General features: G+C 31.4%; 1 protein-coding gene and 1 long non-coding RNA gene across 2 annotated transcripts; both read right to left on the bottom strand.

Annotated features, from left to right (window-relative positions):
- Window positions 1-3677: 3677 nt before the first annotated feature.
- LOC126673828 (uncharacterized) lies at window positions 3678-4651 on the bottom strand. Its single transcript, XR_007639370.2, has 2 exons — window positions 4056-4651; window positions 3678-3876 (listed from the first exon to the last, which is right to left on the bottom strand). It is a non-coding gene; the product is annotated as an uncharacterized LOC126673828 (long non-coding RNA).
- Window positions 4652-14394: 9743 nt separating this feature from the next.
- LOC126673824 (ABC transporter G family member 21) lies at window positions 14395-19514 on the bottom strand. Its single transcript, XM_050368127.2, has 5 exons — window positions 19199-19514; window positions 18041-18836; window positions 16475-16672; window positions 16208-16386; window positions 14395-15285 (listed from the first exon to the last, which is right to left on the bottom strand). Exons 1-5 carry the CDS (start codon window positions 19376-19378, stop codon window positions 14635-14637), a joined length of 2004 nt encoding a protein of 667 aa, XP_050224084.1. The 5' UTR covers window positions 19379-19514; the 3' UTR covers window positions 14395-14634.
- Between the last annotated feature and the right edge of the window lie 676 nt (window positions 19515-20190).

Here is a 20190-nt window from a genome sequence, read left to right as displayed (position 1 = left end):
TTTGTTAAAATCAGTAGTTAAATCAAACAAACATTTAAATCGTTTCTTAATATATCGTTTGATAAAATTATTTTACATTGTTTTTAGTTTATAGTGTTTATTAAAATAATTAAAATAATATTTTTTTTAATTAAAATTCAGCAATGATTGGGCACTAAAAGTGCCCAATCATTGCAGCCCCAATGATTGGGAAGACAATTGGGGAAGCACGTTCCGCATTCCTTGAATGCGGAACGTGCTTAAGCAGCTGATTAACAAGTTAATTAGCTGCTTAAGGTGTTCCGCATTCTAGGAATGCGGAACAGCCACCTGTTCCGCATTCCTAGAATGCGGAACAGGTGGGACCAGGTACTCTTTCGGAATTAATTTCGAAAGAGGCACTGATTCGGAAATTTGGATGCCTTTGAGGCACCCAAATATCAAAAACCCGTATATAAGTGAAATTATTTAATCGACTCCAAAGCATATGTGAGTTGGTAAAGCGCTCTTTTGGTTTAAATGAGGTTGCGGGTTTGAAGTATATTCATGTATGCGGCCACTTAAAATTTTGAAGTTAGAGTTTTTTCTTCCATAAAAGATCTATCTGATTCGAGAGGGAATTAATCTGAATGTAAAAAGTTTAAAAATGCCATTTTATAGTTGAACCCATTCAGAACACCTTTTAGAATTGGCCAAATGTTATAAAAAGGCCAAACCTTTCACAAAAGTTTCACAAAAGTCCTGACCTTTCAATTTTATCGATTTTGGCCAAAAACTGATTATTTGGTTTCATAAAAGTTCTGACCTTTCAATTTTGTCGATTTTGGCCAAAAATAGATTATTTGGTTTCACAAAAGTCCCGACCTTCCAATATTTGGCATGCCACATAGGCGCCACATAGGCGTCACATAGGCAAATTGAAATCAAATTGAGAGTTGGCCACAATTGAGACCAAATAATTTGTTTTTGGCCAAAATCGACAAAATTAAAAGGTCAGGACTTTTGTGAAACTTTTATGAAAGGTTTGGCCTTTTTACAACATTTGGCCTTTAGAATTACCACTAAAAAAAATTACATCCGCCATGAATATGTCCTATGACTTATTTATTTTATATTAGGATCGTTATCTGTCTAGTGCACTTTACACAATTCAAGCCAACATTCACTTTCTAGTCTAAATATTTAATTGATAAAAGTAATAAAACTATCTTAGTTTTTTTTTTTTTTTTATGAATTATCTTAGTTTATTTTTATAATGAATTAATTCATAAGTAATAATTTTAATAAATTATGAAAACAGTTTCAATAACTAACGAACAAAGTAAAATAAATTACATAAATATATTAAAAAAATAATTTTTATTCCTGAATTGTTTAAAAAATAAATTGTAAATTAATTTATTATAAAAATAAATTAAAAGACTAAATTATATTTTAATTAAATAAACCTTTTAATAGACCAGTGGATATATTTGGCACAGTTCGCACAAATATTAAAACTGTAATAAAAAAATTAATATATATATTTCACATAATTCTAAAAACATTTACACATAATTCTAAAAAATCATAACGTAACTTTTTTTATTCATCTCTATCCTCTTCTAAACTACCTGCCCCGGAGCTCCTCCCTGCATCGAAAAACTTCCATGTCGCAGCTGTTTTTAGTACCCAGAGGAAGAAGCTGATCTTCTTCATCTGAACTCAAACGAAAATAAAACTGATCTTCTTCGTCTAAAGCCATGTTTGGATCCAGACGAGGAAGATGAAGATTTTCTTCATCGGGTTCAACCTAGACAAGGCGGTACGACGAGGGAGCGTTCTGACGGCAGGGAGGTGGTCTGACGGTGGAGGCTAGTGGCTGTGATATAGGATGGTCCAAATGAAAAAAAAAATACTTATTATTTTTTAAATTTGTGTGTAAAATTGAGTGAGTTAATTGACCTTTTTTGAGTAATGTGTCATTTAATGGGTGATGTGATATTAAATGTGTGAGGTGTGATAATTCCGGCAGTCCACATGTGCGAAAAATGGCCGAAAAATAAAAATAGACTACAAAATTGCAAAAATAGGAAAGATTGAAATTTATTTCGTAACGTTTTAAATTTTGGAATTAAATTATGATAGGTTGAAATTTATTTTGCAGATACTCTTTTTTTCCTACTACATAATGTTATTTGCAACAGATCCAGTATATTTTGGGAAAAACCCATTTCCAGGTTCTTAAAATATACTTGTTTTAATTATCTAGTCCCTAAATTAATTTTTGTCTTTTACTGGTCCCTAAACTACACGGAAACGCATTTTAAAATCCTTCAATAGATGTCTGTTAGGAGCGTGAAATCACGCTCCAAAATTAGAGCGTAACTTGTTAAAGAATGCCACATAAGCTATATTTAAAAGAAAAAAATACTCAAAACTAACTTTAAGGATCTTTTTATACTTTTTTCACCTTCTTCTCTAACAAACACGTTATTCTCTTCCACATCCACTGCGAAAGATCAAAAGCAAATCATCCATTTTTTTAACTTCAGAAATTTAATCATAAAAATAAGTAATTTATTTCAATCAATTAATCATGATTACTATACTATTCCAGCAACTACTATCTATCAAACTCCATTGACGGCACTAGTTGCGGTAGTTCCTTGATCGACAACGGCGTCTCATTCTTCTCCGACGTCGAACCGTTAGTCGACGTCAACCGCCCAACCGACAGAAGAACTGAAAGCGTCTTGAGCAGCAAATAGGAAATCAAAATGAAAGAGGCAACTGCCGATTTCAGCCGCTGGTTTAAGAAGGACTCTGCTCGCCGGTGGATTCCACGGCGGCGATCTCAAGAACAGGTTCACTTGAAGTGAATATCGAAGCCAATTTTATCAATAAAGATTACCAAACCCCAAACAAAAAACTCTAGAAAAGTTCAAACAAAATCATGAATTAAATTCTGAAACCCCAATATTATTGTTTTAAGCTAAAAAAATTCAAAAACAAAAAAGGCAATTTTAGATAAATTGAGTTTTAAACTGGTTTCTCCTCTGCCGCTGCTCGTTGCCCTTCCGCCGCTTCTGGTTGCTCCTCCTCCGCTTCTCGTTGCTCCTCTGCCTCTGCTCGTTGATGAAGAAGAAGATGGGTTCACTGATTTTGCCTTTGTTTGACTCATTCAAATTGGGGACATAAGCTATTTAATCTTCCTTAGATGAAAATGTGGGAAATGGAACTTGCTTAAAAGAAAACTTATGGTGCAGGGGTAAATTGATTGAAGACGAAGATGAATTCCTTATTTTTAATATGGGTAAATAGAATTTGTATAGAAATTGGAAACAAATTGAAAAAAGAGTAAAAAAAGTCCTTAAAGATTGTTTTTGAACTTTTTACCTATAGATTCTCTTTCCTACGTGGAATAAAACTTATGTTTTTTCCGTTAGTTAACAGAATTTGAGACCACGCTCTTAACGGATATGCACCAAAGGGCTTCAAAATGCGCTTCCGTGTAGTTTAGGGACTAGTAAAAGACAAAAATTAATTTAGGGACTAGATAATTAAAACAGGTATACTTTAAGGACCTTGAAATGGGTTTTTCCTATATTTTGATGGATCTTATGGCCTTTTTTCTGACATTATTCGATAGCACCACTTTGGGATATTCATATTAGATTAAACAAATAGAAATTGAAAAGAGGAAAAACAAAATGCAATTTTACATTAAATTTAACATTTTATTCATGAGAAGGCAGAGCCTAAGAGGAGAGACTTGGATAAGTTGGTAAACAAAGTTCAAACATTCAAATGGATAGATATGAAAATGAATCGCCATGAACTATAAGTATCTCATGACTTCTTCTTCACATTAATGGCTGCATCACTTCATTTCGCTGCTGGCTTGCTTGCTGTTGTCTGTCAAATCATTAAATAAAATGTTAAAATTTAATGGTCGGATATATGCATTAGTTGCAATTTGTAAAATTGGCGGATCAGAATGTTCAAATTATTTTATAAAGATATATTTGACCAAATTATTGCAATTTATAGATATAAAAAAAGCATTAAACCTAATTCAAAAGTGCATAATGTACCTTCCTCCTAGGCTCTCTCGGTTTTTGCTCAACCTTTTTAGGTGCCGACAGGGAGGCTGGAGCCTTGGGAGCACTGGAGGTTGATTTTGCGATGGTTGATTTTGCGGTGGTTGATTTTGTCGGCACCTTCTTGACCGGAGCGGTAGATTGAGCAGGTTTCTCAGCCTTGACTGATGCCATTGGTGTACCCTTAAGAAATATATAAGATTGAAATTATGAGTGTTAGGTAAATTGTATTAAAATTTCTCTACAAAGCTCTGTGTATTGATTGGTCGTCCCCAAGTTATAATTAAGCTGCATGGAGAAGTCCTTATTTATAGATAAAATTGGAATCAAAATTAAATCAACATGGATGAATATATAGAAAGATAAATAGATAGGGAATAGAATAATTAAAAACGAAGGGCTATTATGGGAGATGTGGTGCATCTGATGCCATGCACAGACCAATAATATTATATGTCGAATAATGTTGTTATTGTGCTTATTCTTTGATATAACTCAAAGGTTTCATCTAGTTGTGTGCATGATGTTTCAGTATCTTGTTCTGGTTGTAGATGCAAGTGTTTTGTTCCTATAATATTATGAATCATTGGTTAAATAATTAATTAACCTTACGCACCAATAAAATACTTATAACCAATAAATTATAACTCAAATGATATAAACACCGAATAATATTATATTAAAGTTGTAAGTCCAATTTTTTCCACAAGCATTTCCCTAGTACAATAATGAAAAAAAATGCATTACTTCTGATACTCTCGACGAGTACGTATTAATTGAATTTGAAAGGAATAAATATAAATCATTTTCCTATCAAGAGTCAAACTTTTGACTTCTTTTTTTGATAGTCCATACTAGTTAAATAATTAATTCACTTAATAGTTCAAGCTATTAGGTGAAACTTTAACAATTATATTGTTTCACCAGTGAGCTATAGTTCAAATGATACAAACGCAGGGCAGCAAACTATAAGATCATAGATTCAAATTTTCTCACAAGGCCTCTCTCCTCCTCAATTATAAAGAAAACAATTATATTATTTCTAACCGAACTATGTCATATCATAATAAATTATTACTGACTTGGTAGTGTTGAGCAAAAATCAAAAATAAATTTTATATATGAACCATATCGCATTAACTTAATAAGGTTTAGTTAAAATGATTTAAAAGGATTCATTTAGATGTGAACAATTTGAAAGTTTAATTTTAATTTTAGTTTGATTTCTTATAATTTAACATAGTCGATTATATGTACATATTTTGTGTAGTTTAATTTTTTTTATTTTATCACTTATAATAGGTTTAACGGAGCCAAAAACCCAAACATTTTCGAATTTTATAAATTTATCTAAGAATTTAAAAATTAATTTGGTAACATTGTTTTTATTTAATTTTTTTCATCAATTTAATTGTCTTAGTTTTTAGTTGAATTTCTATACTAATCGCTTTGTTACCAAAATTCATTTTTCATAATTGTAAATTTAATTTTTAATCAAAATAAAATCATAAACAACGTCAAAATTTAATTCTATATTCTCTATTTTTCGGTGGTTAAAGCAAAAAAAAGATATTAAAACTTTAAAGATAAAAATGAACAGAAATGGCAAATATTGTGATGAGTTGAAAAATTGGCACAGTTAAATTAATTGGAAAAAAAACTGGATAGAATTGCAACATAATTGTCGAATGATATTAAAATAATAATTATTTATTAGATAATATCAAATTACTAATATATATTATTCGCATAATTAATTTTTTTTATAAATAGTTTTAGTCAGTATTGTAATTTATTATATAAATAAATACATCATTTTATGATAAATAAACATCTTAAAATATTTACTTTATATGGTGAATAAAATAGGTATTTGATGATGATTTGAAATGAATTTAAAAAAAACAACAAAAATTATTTAGTTGTTATCTATCTAATTAGATTTCAATTTAAAAATTTATCAAATCAGTTTAATTGACTAAAGTAATAAACTATGTACACCCTAGTGATAGCATCAAATAAGGGAACATCTTAAGACAAAAGGTTGAATGAGAGCAGCAAAGTAAATAAATACTACCAAAGAGGGAGCCGATTAGAGTGTCTTTTTATAGAGGGACACATTTAATGGGCGCAAACAAGGACGAACCACAAGACGGTGGACCTGGCCCACCAAAGACCAATCACATGACGGTGGACCTGGCCCTATAAGGACGAATTACAAGACGGTGGACCTGGCCCACTGCTGGAACCAATGGAATGTTGCTATTTTCCCTTTCCGGTCTATAAAAAAGGGTTTTTTACATAAATCCCCTAAATATGCTATGGTGTTTCACTTTTCCCTCACCATTTTGATTTTGGCAAAAATCTCTCAAAAAAAATAAAAAGTTTACAAAAATCCCTCATAACCCAAAATAAAAAAAAATGAGACAATATTGTCCTTGATATTTGTCAACATTTCATTGGTCTATGTTTGAATCAATCAAATGATGACACGTGGCAAATGTGGATTTGGTTAGACAAACTAACCAACCGCCACCGACCAATTTTCGGTCCGACCGGTCGGACCACCGCGGTCAACGCCCGGACCACCGCGGTCAACGCCGGTCAACGGCCGGACCACCGCGGTCAACGCCGGTCAACGGCCGGACCACCGCGGTCAACGGCCGGACCACCGCGGTCAACGGCCGGCCCACCGCGGTCAACGGCCGGCCCACCGCGGTCAACGGCGGTCAACGGCGGTCAACCAACGGTCAACGGCAATCAACTATAGTGGTGAGATTTTAAAAGAATTAAATAAAATACAAATTTGCTATTAGTAGGAATAGAACCCATGACCTCTCACTCTTTGTCCATGTGTCTAACCATCAAGGTAAGACATGTTTGTTGTCTTTATTTACTCTTTTATATATATACATATACTCTTTAATAATGTATAAGAAAGCATTTAAACTAAATATAAACATATTAAAATGGTTGATTATAAATAATATATTATTATAAAATACTAATAAAATATTACGCTTGTTAAAATTTAAATTAATTTATTCTAATTAAATTAATACTAGTGTAAATTAAATATTAACTTAAAGTAAATTAAGTTAAAATAAATTTATGAATTAATGTATTAGAAACACAATTAACTTAATGTCAACTCGATATAAACTCAAAATAAATTATATAAGTTAATTTAGTTGATACTAAGTTAGTTTTTAAAATTATAATAAATTACTAAAAAAATTGCTTCAAATTGATATGTAACCTTCATCAAGTTTACATTGAGTTGACATTAGGTTCACATCGAGTTGACATTAGGTTCACATTGAGTTTACATTGAGTTGATATTAAGTTACATTTCAAAATTAAAATAATTTACTTTTTCAGATTAACATTAAATTTATATTGAGTTGACATTAGATTTGCATTGCATTGACATGATATTTACACTGAGTTGACATTAGGATTACATTGAATTGACATTACGTTTATATTGAGTTGACATTGAGTTGATATTAAGTCGACGTTGAGTTGATATTAAGTTAATTTTTAAAATTATAATAATTTATTAAAACATTTACTTTGAATTGACATGTAGTTTACATCAATTTTACATTGAGTTGATATTAGATTTACATTTACTTGACATTGAGTCGACATCGAGTTGATATTAAGTTTAATTTATATTAAGTTTACATTTAGTTGATATTAGGTTTATATTGAGTTGACATTGAGTCATCATTGAGTTCACATTGATTCGACGTTGAGTTAACATTAGATTTATATTGGGTTGACACTAAATCATCATTGAATTTACATTGATTTGACGTTAAGTTGACATTAATTTACAAAAATAATTGCAAAAAATCTTAAATAATTTACTTTCAATATACAATTAGTTTATTTTTAAAAGTATGAATTATAAAAAAATAATTTTACTATTATAATAAAAAATAATTTCATTTAAAATTTATAATTATTTATCAAAATATTTACTTTGAGTTGATATTTAGTGAACATTAAATTTACATTAAGTTGACATAAATTTATATTAAGTTCACATTAAGTTTACTTTGAGTTTATATTGAGTTGACATTGAGTTCATATTAAGTTTATATTGAGTTGACATTGAGTCATCATTGAGTTTACATTGATTCGACGTTGAGTTGACATTAGGTTTATATTGGGTTGACACTGAGTCATCATTGAGTTTATATTGATTCGACGTTGAGTTGACATTAAATTTACATAAATCATTGCGAAAAATCTTAAATAATATACTTTCATTCTACAATTAGTTTATTTTTAAAAGTATGAATTATAAAAAAATAACTTTACTATTATAATAAAGAAATAATTTCATTTAAAATTTATAATTATTTATCAAAATATTTACTTTGAGTTGATATTTAGTGAACATTAAATTTACATTAAGTTGACATAAATTTATATTAAGTTCACATTAAGTTTACTTTGAGTTTATATTAAGTTGACATTGAGTTCATATTAAGTTTATATTCAGTTCATTTATTTTAAATTTACTTTCGACTCATGTCAATAAAATCTTAGATAGTTTGTTTTTAAATTACTATTACTTTATTTGTCATTTTATAAATTATTTTTAATAGTATAAATAATAAAGTTAACATTAAGTTGTCATTGAGTTGACATTAAGTCGTTATTAGGTTTATATTGAATTTTTGTCCACCATGGCGGGTCCCACCACCACGTATTCGACCACGACCACCTCGGGTTTGACCAATAAACCATTATATTTTTTAATTTTAACAAGTGAAATATCTTACTAGTCTTACTCATGTATTAATAAAGAGTGTAAAATATAAATATATGTATATTTTATATTTTTACTGTGTAAATATTTATTAAATAAATTAAATTAGACTTATTTAATAGTAACTTTAATTTAAACTGATATTTAGTTTATATTTAATTTATACTATAAAAATAATTTCATTCTAATAAATTTATAATCAGATGTATATAATATATATATACATTATAGAGCAAATGTTGACAGCAATAAGCCTTTGCCTTAATGGCAAAGCACTTGGTCATTCTTTTCAAATCCCCTTAACCCCAATATGATGTTTTATTTAATTTTTAATTATTAAACAAGTATTGGTCCAACCATTAAAAATGGTCAGACCACCAACCATTGGTGGCGCGGTGGTCCGGTCGTTGACCGGCGTTGACCGCGGTGGTCCGGCCGTTGACCGGCGTTGACCGCGGTGGTCCGGTCGTTGACCGGCGTTGACCGCGGTGGTCCGGCCGTTGACCGCGGTGGTCCGGCCGTTGACCGCGGTGGTTCGGCCGTTGACCGACCAATAATGGTCTGACCGGTGGTGGTTCGGTTAGAATTGGCCGGTTTATGTAAAATGAGGAGAAATTATTAGGTGTAATGAAAACACAATAGGTAAAATACACTATAGGGATAAAATAGTAATCACAACTATTAAAAGGTAGGGATGAAAAGAATCTTTTAAAATTGAGGGATTTTTGCAAAAAAGAAAAAGTTGGGTGATTTATACAAACTTTTGAGTTTTTGGGTGATTTGGTGTAATTTTCTCTATAAAAAATTCATGGACCCATTTAATAAGTTGTTAGAAAAATGAGAAGAAAAAAAAAATAAAAGAGAGAAAATTGTATTTGATTTTCTAACACTTCATTGGATAGATGCATGGAAAATTTATGGACCGAGTATCGGTAAGAATTTCCCTTTCCCTAAATCTTAAGTGAATGCATTGCACAACATAGTGCGTATTATCTATACAATAAATTAATAAAAAAAATAAAAGAATAGAATATTTCACTTAATTAATTTATTGTAAAAATAATATAACATAATCGTTACGTGAATTAAACATTTTAATAAAAAGTAAACCAAAATTACCACCAAATATATTGCTCCCTCCATCCTTAATTATAAAATAATTATACAATACTATGAGAACACTATATTTTTCATGTAATAAACCAATGAGACATCTACATTGTTAAAATTTTATGATAAAAAAACAGTAAATAAATATTTAATATCGCAGATGTTTTTTGGATGTTGTAAAAACGATAAGGCACGACCGCTGCAAGGAGTAAACATTCCTAATTATAAGTTGGCTACTATTTGTAACGTTTTACATTGTAGGCTATTTTTATAAGTAATTTAAAGTTTAAGCATCTTATTTATTTTTAACAAATATGTATAATAATGCGCCATACAAATTATTCACGGAACAAAATCATTAATATGTTATTAATATATCTAAGAAATTTGAAAAAAAAAACAAAAAAAGTATAACAAATTAATTATATTTATTAGAATTTTATATATTTGTTTAAATGGCATATTATTTGAAACATCGTGCTATTTCATCTTCGTATGTACAGCTTCATGCTTTAAAAACTAAACTAATATCGATGCTTTAAAAACTAAACTAATATCGATTTTTGGTTTAACTGCTGGTTGAACCTTTTGAATAAATTGTTAAAAAAAAAAACAATTGAGCATATATTGTATATAGTTTATTTCCCTCATGGAAAATTCATGACTCAATATCAATAATAAATTCAAGGGAAGATAGGCAAATACTAAAAAAATTGATAACCGTTAAAGGAACAAGCGCAATAGCCATATAGTAGTCAATACCCGAATAACGGTAAATGGATTTAGGAGAGAAAGATCCCAGCCTAAGTGATAGAGTGGCCGAGCCAAGTCAAACTTCGCTCGAGAGTCAGGAAAGCAAGGGGGGAGATTCGAGTTTACATGAAAGATCAGTATCCACATAAAATTGTCCAATATTAAAAATATTGTAAGGTTTAACTAATTTTAAAAATTCTATAGTACGACAATCCTGTGTGGTTGGATCGATTTTTCGAAAAATTGGTTGGTTTCCATTTTAATTAATTGAATTGCCCGGTCCAACTTTTTAATCGCTAAAATAGCCTAATAGGAATATTATAATTTGACTTAGGATTTTCAAGTTCAGTGCTCCATGTTTTAATTATTAATTGAACCGAATAGTTGGTTGATTTCCATTATAATTAGATGAATCAGTCGATCCAGCTCTTTAATCACTGAAATAGCTTAATATAAATATTATATTTTTTTTGACAAATTTAGAATTTAATTACGTTAATAATTAGCAGTTAAACTTTTGAATTTATAAATGACCTTCAACCACTGGCCCTATTAAGGGATAATAGATTTTGGGGTTACTCTACTTTTTCAAACTTTTACAATGGTTAACATACTAAAATTTGTTACAAAATGGCAACCCAACTTGACTTTTATAAATCTTCAGTGGTTTTTAAATAAAATTCGATGACTTTTATCCTACGTAGTACGTAGTCACTGAATCCAGACTCACTCTATCTGCCTTTTGCCATGTCAGCTCTCACCCTTGCACCAAGCCGCATCACCTGGCCATATCATTTCACTCTTGAAGTTGATAACATGTACTTGATTCCATAGTTTCCATCCCTCACCCTTGAAGTTGATAACATATATATGTTCTTGATTCCATAGTTTCTACAAGTCTCTTTGAATTGTTGGAAATTTATTTCATCCATACTTTAAACTAAAGATCATTAATGTTTTAACAAAGTCTGAAAACCTAGACCTAGATAACCCTTTATTGTCACTACCATAGCATGACACTAAATGATCTGACCCTGCAAACCCAAATGAAGGGCAGTCTACAGTCTCAGCATTGTCTGCATCAACTTCAAACTCCACAGCCTCAGCATCGTCTACAGCAACTTCAGATTATTCCTTATGGAAAGACTCAGATCCTAATGACATTATATCATCATTTTCCACATCCTCATCACCACCAAATGAGTAGTCAGAGTCATACACATCACTATCAATGACATCCGCCATTTTTGGTTCATTGACAAACAAATTAGAATTCACAGTGATAATCAACCTATCCTCTACAATCACAATCTTAGAAGGACCCACGTAATTGGCCATGTTAAGAACATCAAGGTCTCAACTTCTTTAGGAAGCCATAAGGTGTAGGTTGCATTAAATAAAACTTATAGTCCACATCTTGCAATCCTCAGACTTTATCCATCTTTATAATTTTAATCCTAGACATGTGTTCTGCATGACACCAGTGTTGCCTAATATTCTATCATGACCTTCACTATTGAGATTTATAGTTGTTTTAAAATATCGAATCGAGAAAAATTCAGATAGAGGCGCTGCAATTAAAACAAAGAAGAATACCACAAGTTTTAATCATAATTTCAAATATATCACAATATCAAAAACAACATAATTCTAATTATGCAAACTGAATCCCAATTTCTAACATACAAAACCCTATTAGAAATTCAAGTCATTCTCAAGTATACTCAATTCAAAACTGAGCAAAATTGCAAACATACGAAATTCTAATTTTAACCCAAATAAATCAAGCATAGAAAACTCCAATTACAAACTAACCCCAATTGCAAACATAGAAAACTCTTATCGAAACCCAACACATTGAAATTATTCCCAATTCAACACCAAGCACCAATTGCAAATATATAAACCCCTAATTTTAACTCAAATCAATCAAAACTACTCCCAGTTTCAAACTGACTCCAATTACAGACCTACACAATACTAATTTTGAAAATAAAACCCAATTTCAAACATAACCCAAAATTAGGTTTACACTCTTATTACAAACAGTAAATCATACAAAAGCATCGAAAAGATGATTAGAATGTAAAACTTACAAAATTCAGGCCCGTCTTGAATGTCGAACCGTTCACTCCACACACCTAAGGACATCGTGCGAAAGCTTGATCTTCGTTTTATCTTCCAGTTTCTTCGATCGTTTTATCTTTCGGTTTCTTCGTTTTATCTTTTAGTTTCAGTATCTGATTTGAAAGATAAACTTTTAAGGAACAAGAAATAATTGTTTGAGTGTTTAGGGGATTGCATGTCTTGGGCTTTTAAAAGGGAAATAAAAGAGAGTGATATGATGTGCTAGGTGAGGTGGCTTGGGTGCAAATGTAAGGGTTGACATGGCAAAAGGCAAGTGGGGTGAGTCAGGATCTGGTCACCACGTAGGATAGAAGTCACCAGATTTCATTAGAAACCATTGAAGGCTTATAAAAGTTAAGTTCGGTTACATATTTTAACGAATTTTAGTAGGGTAACTTGAAACTTTGAAAAAATAAAATAACCCCCAAATTCTATTAACCCCTACTGAGACTTGGAACTAAGACCTCAACAATGCACCGGAGGGTCTTAGCAACTTCGGCTAGATTTCATTGGCTTAAGAGTATTATGATATTTTATAAAACATATTATATTTTATAAAAAAATTTAAAATACATAAATTATTTTTTCTCTTTCTTTTTTGATGAATATCTCTATTTATTATAATTTATATTCAAAATAATATATAATAAATGAAATTGAATTTATCAAAAAAATTCCTTTAAAGTAAAAACGAAAGGATTACATAAACAATTTGTTGGAATATGTCTAGAATTCTAATTTCAATTTGTATTAGGATTCTAATTAGTGAAGTATTTGGGAGAATGATAACTTTGTTATCATTGAGTAATTAGGAAGTATAAATTCAATTAGAATTAATATTCATAATACTTTATAGATGAATTATTCATTATATATATACTACCTTATTCACTTTTTTTTTATCTGATCATGAGGTGTCCTGAACGGGTTCCAACTATGAAACGACACCTTTAAGTCTTCCACATTCAGACTAATCCCCACTCGAGCCGAGTAGGTCCCTTGCGGGAGGCAAAGCTCTGGCCCCAAGTTTTAAACGGCTGCATACATGAGTACGGTTCGAACCCGCGACCTCACTTAAGCTATACTACCTTATTCATTTTTAGAATACACCAAACCGAACTCACAGTGTAGACATTGATATGAATAAGGGGAAAAGAAGGTGTGTGTGATATGAGGAATATAAGTTAATTTTTACCCTTTTGACTTACTTCTTGTAAAGAGAGAAACACTTTATAGGTTTTTTTCCTAAGAACATATTTAGTAGAGATGTTCACTATTTGGTGATTCTCCACCAATTTTATACTCCTTTTGATGATTAGTGGATGGCTCGAATCTTTCGCCCGTGGATGTACGCTTTAAAACAGAACCACGTAAATCTCTTATGTTATTTATTATTTTGCTATATTATTGTTTGTTGATCAAATCCATAATTAAATACCTACCGAATGTTTTCGATTCCGTGAGCGTACCAATCCGATCACGAACCAGTCACGAAAATTGATACCAAAGATTTAACAGTCGGTATCAATATTACAACACAATTAATTCACAACTAAATATCAAAATATATGACTATAAATTTATAGAAGAAACATGGATCATAACTGTCCACTACAACAACTGTAACAAGGTTTCAGACAATCCGAATCCAATTTACACTTAATTAACACTTCTTCAAACTAAAACATCAACATTTTTCTTATAAAGCTTCACACTAAAATTAACCAAGTTAAACATAATTAACCTAACAAAACAATTTTCTTACTCCTACATCAAACATCAAACTAAATCTTATAGTCAGTGAGGTTGTCCCATTCTCAGAGCAACATAAGCCAAAACCCTATAACCCACCAACATAACCGACAGCGCAGCCACGTCCCACCACTTATTAGCAACTCCCAAGTACTTTATCGCCGGAAAATCCATCACCCTACAATGCATCCCCGCCGCACAGTCATAAACCTCCGCCTCCGAGTACTGAACACCCACCAGTAGCTTATAGCAGTAATGACTAAACGACACGTACTTCAGCCACGCTATGAACCCCGGAATCTGCTGAATATAGTAACCGCCGACGAGCAGAAACACCAGCATGGCCACCGAGGCTAACGTGGTGCCTTGTTTGACGTCCATTAACACGGCGCCGAGGGCTAGTCCGAAGCCTTGTGAGACTAACACGTTGAAGAGGATGATTAAGAGTGTTAGAATGAAGGTGATTAGGGATGGCTTGAGTCCGCCCATCCAGTAGGCGACGGTGACGAAAATTGTGGGGAGAACGAGCTCCATCGGTAAGTCGCCGGCCATTCGGGCGAAGTAATAGGATGAGAGACGATATGCTCCGGATGAACGTTCTTTTATTAGCATTGGACGTTCTTGAGGGAAGGTGAATATGGAGTTGAATAGAGGGAAGAATCCCCAGAAGATGGAGAAGAAAAAGAGCAGTCCCACCTGTTTTATAAAATTGGTTATTACACACAAATGAAAAATGGTAAATTAAAACTATATGTTTGTTATAAAAACAGATTATGATATAATAAATATTTTTTACGATATTAAAAAGAATAATTTAGTTATAATGTTAGTACATGTGGACAAAATAAATTTTTCAGGTGGAAAAATAAAAAGTTTAAATGGATAAAATTGTACTATTGGCTGCATTTTTATGGCATTTTTTAAAAATTAAAATTTAAGAGGACAAAGTGTATAAAAATTAAAAGTGAGTATGTTTGTAATTTTAATTAATGGACAACATTAGATTGGCAAGTTAAAAGAATTTAGATGGAAAAAACTATAATATTAAATCTATATTAATCATTTATTTTAAAGTTCAAATTTATGGGATAACAATTTATTCACTATATGCACTATATAAATATGACAAAATTGTTTGTTGTTTTTCTTAGTCATTTTAAATAAAATCGCCATATTGTTTTCTAAAATTTAGGTATTATTATCGTTAGCTAAATAATATTCCCTCCGTTTTTATTAAATTGTCCATTTAGCCAAAATTGTAGTATATATTAAAAAAGTGGGTTTTTTTATCTTAAATTATAGAAATAAATACTAATATATTATATAATAAATGTCTGTAAATTGAGTTATAAAATCATTTATTAGGGAGGGATAGATTTGAAAGATAATAGCTAATGTTATCTTGAAATTCTAAATGGACAACTAATTAATTATAGACAAATTTATTTGACTACATGGACAACTAAATAAAAACGGAGGGAGTACCTAAATATCAAGTCTAATAATTTCTAAAATGAAGCGTTTCCAAAAATAAAAGTAAAAGGCTGAAACGTGAAACTTGATTAATTTTATGTACAACATAAAGTCAGCACTTAGAAAGCAGAGTAAGTAAATATACCTGATCTTGTATATGAGAAGTATCAGAATGCCACCATAAGAGTCCTGAAAGCAGAGCAACTGTCATAACTTGGAAAATCCTTAATCCTGAGTATGATTCATGCTTCCTTTCTTGTAATCCCCTCCTTAGCAATACCCTGAATTGCTGCCACCACGTCGTCGTCCATTGGTTCTCAGAATCTGAAACGACATGTCGACAGAATATGGTTACAATAGGTTCTATATAAGTAGTTCATCAAAATTTATATCTGGTGAACTTTATACATACTTCTTGGTGATTGAGTTCCTGCTAATGAAGAAGGAACCAGGTCCTGAAAATTTCTACGATTGTCAGCTTTCAATGCAGGATATAAATTCTTCTTGTAAGCTGAAATTAAAGATTGTTTTGTTGAATTTTGATCCTCATGCTGGTCTATTCTGACATGGACCTCTAACTGAGCATCTTGTTTTGAGTCGGGAACTATACCTGCATTTCCATATGAACAACATTAAGTTAATTTGGCTAAATTTTAGAGACAAAACATTTCACAGGATAGGGTCAGATCGAGTGGAGAAACTAAGAGACAGTATAGACGGTCACGACAATTAATCATCGATTATTTTTAATTATTCTCTATCTCTTTAGATATTGTATTTTTTTATATATAATTTTAGTTGTATTTTTTTTATATAATTTTTTCAATCAGTCTTTTTCTTTTATTATTTTCTGATTTAGCCGCCAGTTAGTTCCTATATCATTTCCGTCATTATCCATGTACTACATGATATAAATGGCAAAGTTGATAATAGTGAGTTGTCGGCGAGTTGCGCGGTGGACAGGGGTCATTCATAGCACCGTGAGATTCATGGCATGCATAGTTTAGGGTCCAGAAATCATAACCAAAGTTAGCATATACAGCTAAGAAAAGGATCATATATGTAAGTTGTAACTATAAATAGTCCTTGTCGTATCCCATGTTTCTTATGACTCATTTGACTTAGCTTTACATTGAAAATAACTTCTTTTCAAGAGAGATTCTTAGATAGACTCAGTCTACCACGTCATCCGTAGATTAACCTATTATACTATAACACGTCAGTAAAATAATTGCACTATTATAATTTTGTTTATTACTTATTTACACTTTTTAATAGTAAATTACGATAGTGCATTATTTTCATGACGTGTCATAATGTCATAGGTTTAGTCCACGGATGACATGGTGTACTGAATTTACCTAAGAATTTCTCTCTTTTCAATGAACACTAGCGAATCAATATTTTATCCTACTCAAAAAGGTAATAAAATGTAAATTATTTTATTATACCTTTCTATATAGAAAAAAATATGCATAAAAATAAAGAGAAAATAAAAATTAAAAATAAATCGATATATTTAAATAAATAATATCGAATTAGATAAGAGACGGTGGACGATAACTATTAATGACAATTAAGAGAACCATTGCATATTCTACTCTTGATTTTATTACTGTATCTTTATAGTCTACCAAAATTTAAAAATATTAATTAGTAAATTAGTCAAATTTGATTTAATTACATTTTTTTAGTTTTTATAACATCATCTATAATTATTAGAACTTTTTATATCAATTTTATGCATACGATCATCTGAAGTTTATGCGGCCGACTGAATGAGACTAGGTGAAAGTTTAAACAATAGTGCGTAGCCATGTCAGTTTCAGATGACCGAGTTTGAATGAGTTCAAAAAAAAATCAAAATTTTATTGTTAATTATGCTAAAGGTCAAGCATTTTTTTAATAGTTAATTCAATTCAAAATAAATTACAGATAGATCAATTAAATAAGACTTTTAATGTGAAAGATAACTTACCATTAGCAAGATCAAGCAGAAAATCAGCGGGATTGACAAAATTAAAGCCAGGTTCATAACCAATTGACCCAAAATATTCCATAACCCGACCCGCATCTCCGCTGTAAATGGGGCAACCATCCGACAACACCACAAGCTTATCAAACATTCTATAAAGCCGACTCGAAGGCTGATGAATGGTGGTTACAACCGTTCTACCACCGCGAGCAAGTCCTTTTAAGGTGGCAACAATACGCTGCGCCGTCGTAGAATCAAGACCCGAAGTTGGTTCATCAAGTAACAACAAACTCGGGTTAACCAACAATTCTTGACCAATACTGACCCGTTTTCTTTCCCCACCCGAAACACCTCGAAGCAAAGCCCCACCAATGATACTATTTCTACACCGGGTTAACCCGAGCTCCATTATAACCAACTCAGCCTGCTCCACTTTTTCTCGGGTCGTCAGCTTATTGGGCAGTCTCAAAAGAGCAGCGTATGTCATAGTTTCTATAACGGTTAAATGTGGATATAACACGTCATCTTGGGCTACAAAACCGGTTCTGCGCTTCATGGAGCTAGAAAACGGTTGGTTATTGTATCTTATAGTGCCGGAAACTTTTCCCGGTAGTCGGCCGGCGAGAGCGGTTAACAGAGTCGTCTTGCCGCTCCCTGACGGGCCTAACATTGCTAAAAGCTCGCCGGGACGGACTACTGCACTGACACCGTTGAGAATAATTCTTTTTGATTTTGGCTCATTTGAAGAGCAAAAGCTACTTTTTTGGGACAAGTTGATGCTGTATCCGACATCTTCAAACTGTAATAAAACATTAACAAATTTAAATTAATTAGTTGAATGCTGATCAAAATGTCTGCAAATGGACTCACTCCCCTAAACCGAAGTCTAGGATCAGTGATAAATCCTAGGCTACGGAAAATCCTAGGCTACGGATTGCCCGCAAATTCATATAACTGGTAAATTCGGCCTATAATAGCCGGCAATCTAATTCTAATCATTTTATTTTTTTTAGAGAAGGCATAGCTAAAGTTTGAATTCGTGACCATAATATCCAGACTGCTGAAGTTTAGACCACTAGACTAGACTTGTGCAAACGTCTGTAATTTGTTTTGCATAAATTAAAATGATGGTTTATATATATATATATATATTATACGTACCTTGAGGGTGACAGGACGTGAAGATTCACGTAAAACGGAGAATCTTGATTTGGTTTGTTCTTGATTACCAGGAGTTTGATGATTTTGGGAAGACGGGTTCGGATTAATCGATGAAACGGAAAGATTAGCGTAAGCAGAGACGGGTTCTGTCGGAGGATTGGTTTGTTGCGGAGGGGACATCTTATGAAAGAAATGAAGAAGAAGTTGGATGGAAGAAGAGAAGGTGTGATGGTTTGATTATAAAGTGAGGAAGAAGGCACGAGAAGTGGAGTTGGGTGTGATCCATCATATAGCCATGGCAACTACTACTGCTCATACATAACAACAGTATACACAATTACACCAATACATAAACTATGGATAATTGATATTGACCGTATCCAAACTAGTATCATTTTTTATTTCATTTTAGTTAATAAATTTTAATTTCATCTTAACAGAAGTTTTCCAGCCAATATGCTAACGTGACAATTAATGGCGGATTCAAAAATTTATATGGTGGAGTCCATAGATATATTAAAAATTTAAATTAAAATAATACTTTTTTTATAATTATCAACAATAAATTTTCATATTGTAAAAATATTATATAACTATATCGTCACTCACACTATTAATTTTTTTATTTAAAAATATGTTTTTATGCATTGTTAAAATAAGTATTTTAATATTGATAACTTATTTTACTTTATAATTCATTCATTAGTTTGATCGTAGAAAAGCTCGATTTATTATTACTATAAAATAAGTAATTAATATGTATGCTAAAACTTTAATAAAAAACAAACAAACAATTTAATTTATATTAAATAATTTTTAGATTTTTTGTTTTCTATACACTACGAATGACTTTTTTAATGTGAAATTGTAATACCGTATTAATTAGCATGAAGCAACTTAGAATTTTAAAAAGTGGCTTCATTAGAATTTGAGAGGATAGATGATTAAAATATGATCATTTACTACTCCCTCCATCCCGTAAAGATAGAAAA

Source organism: Mercurialis annua, linkage group LG3 (assembly GCF_937616625.2).
Source record: "Mercurialis annua linkage group LG3, ddMerAnnu1.2, whole genome shotgun sequence".
NCBI lineage: Eukaryota > Viridiplantae > Streptophyta > Magnoliopsida > Malpighiales > Euphorbiaceae > Mercurialis > Mercurialis annua.
Note: the sequence above shows the minus strand (reverse complement) of the source record. Positions and strands in the feature narration are given on the sequence as shown.

Excerpts from the sequence above, each read along its gene's own strand:
- LOC126673824 (XM_050368127.2), bottom strand. The coding sequence starts at position 19,378 with ATGTCCCCTCCGCAACAAACCAATCCTCCGACAGAACCCGTCTCTGCT. Across the intron at positions 18,837-19,198 it reads CACGTCCTGTCACCCTCAAG|TTTGAAGATGTCGGATACAG; the intron begins GTACGTATAATA and ends GTTTTATTACAG. Across the intron at positions 15,286-16,207 it reads CTTCTCATATACAAGATCAG|GTGGGACTGCTCTTTTTCTT; the intron begins GTATATTTACTT and ends TTTATAAAACAG.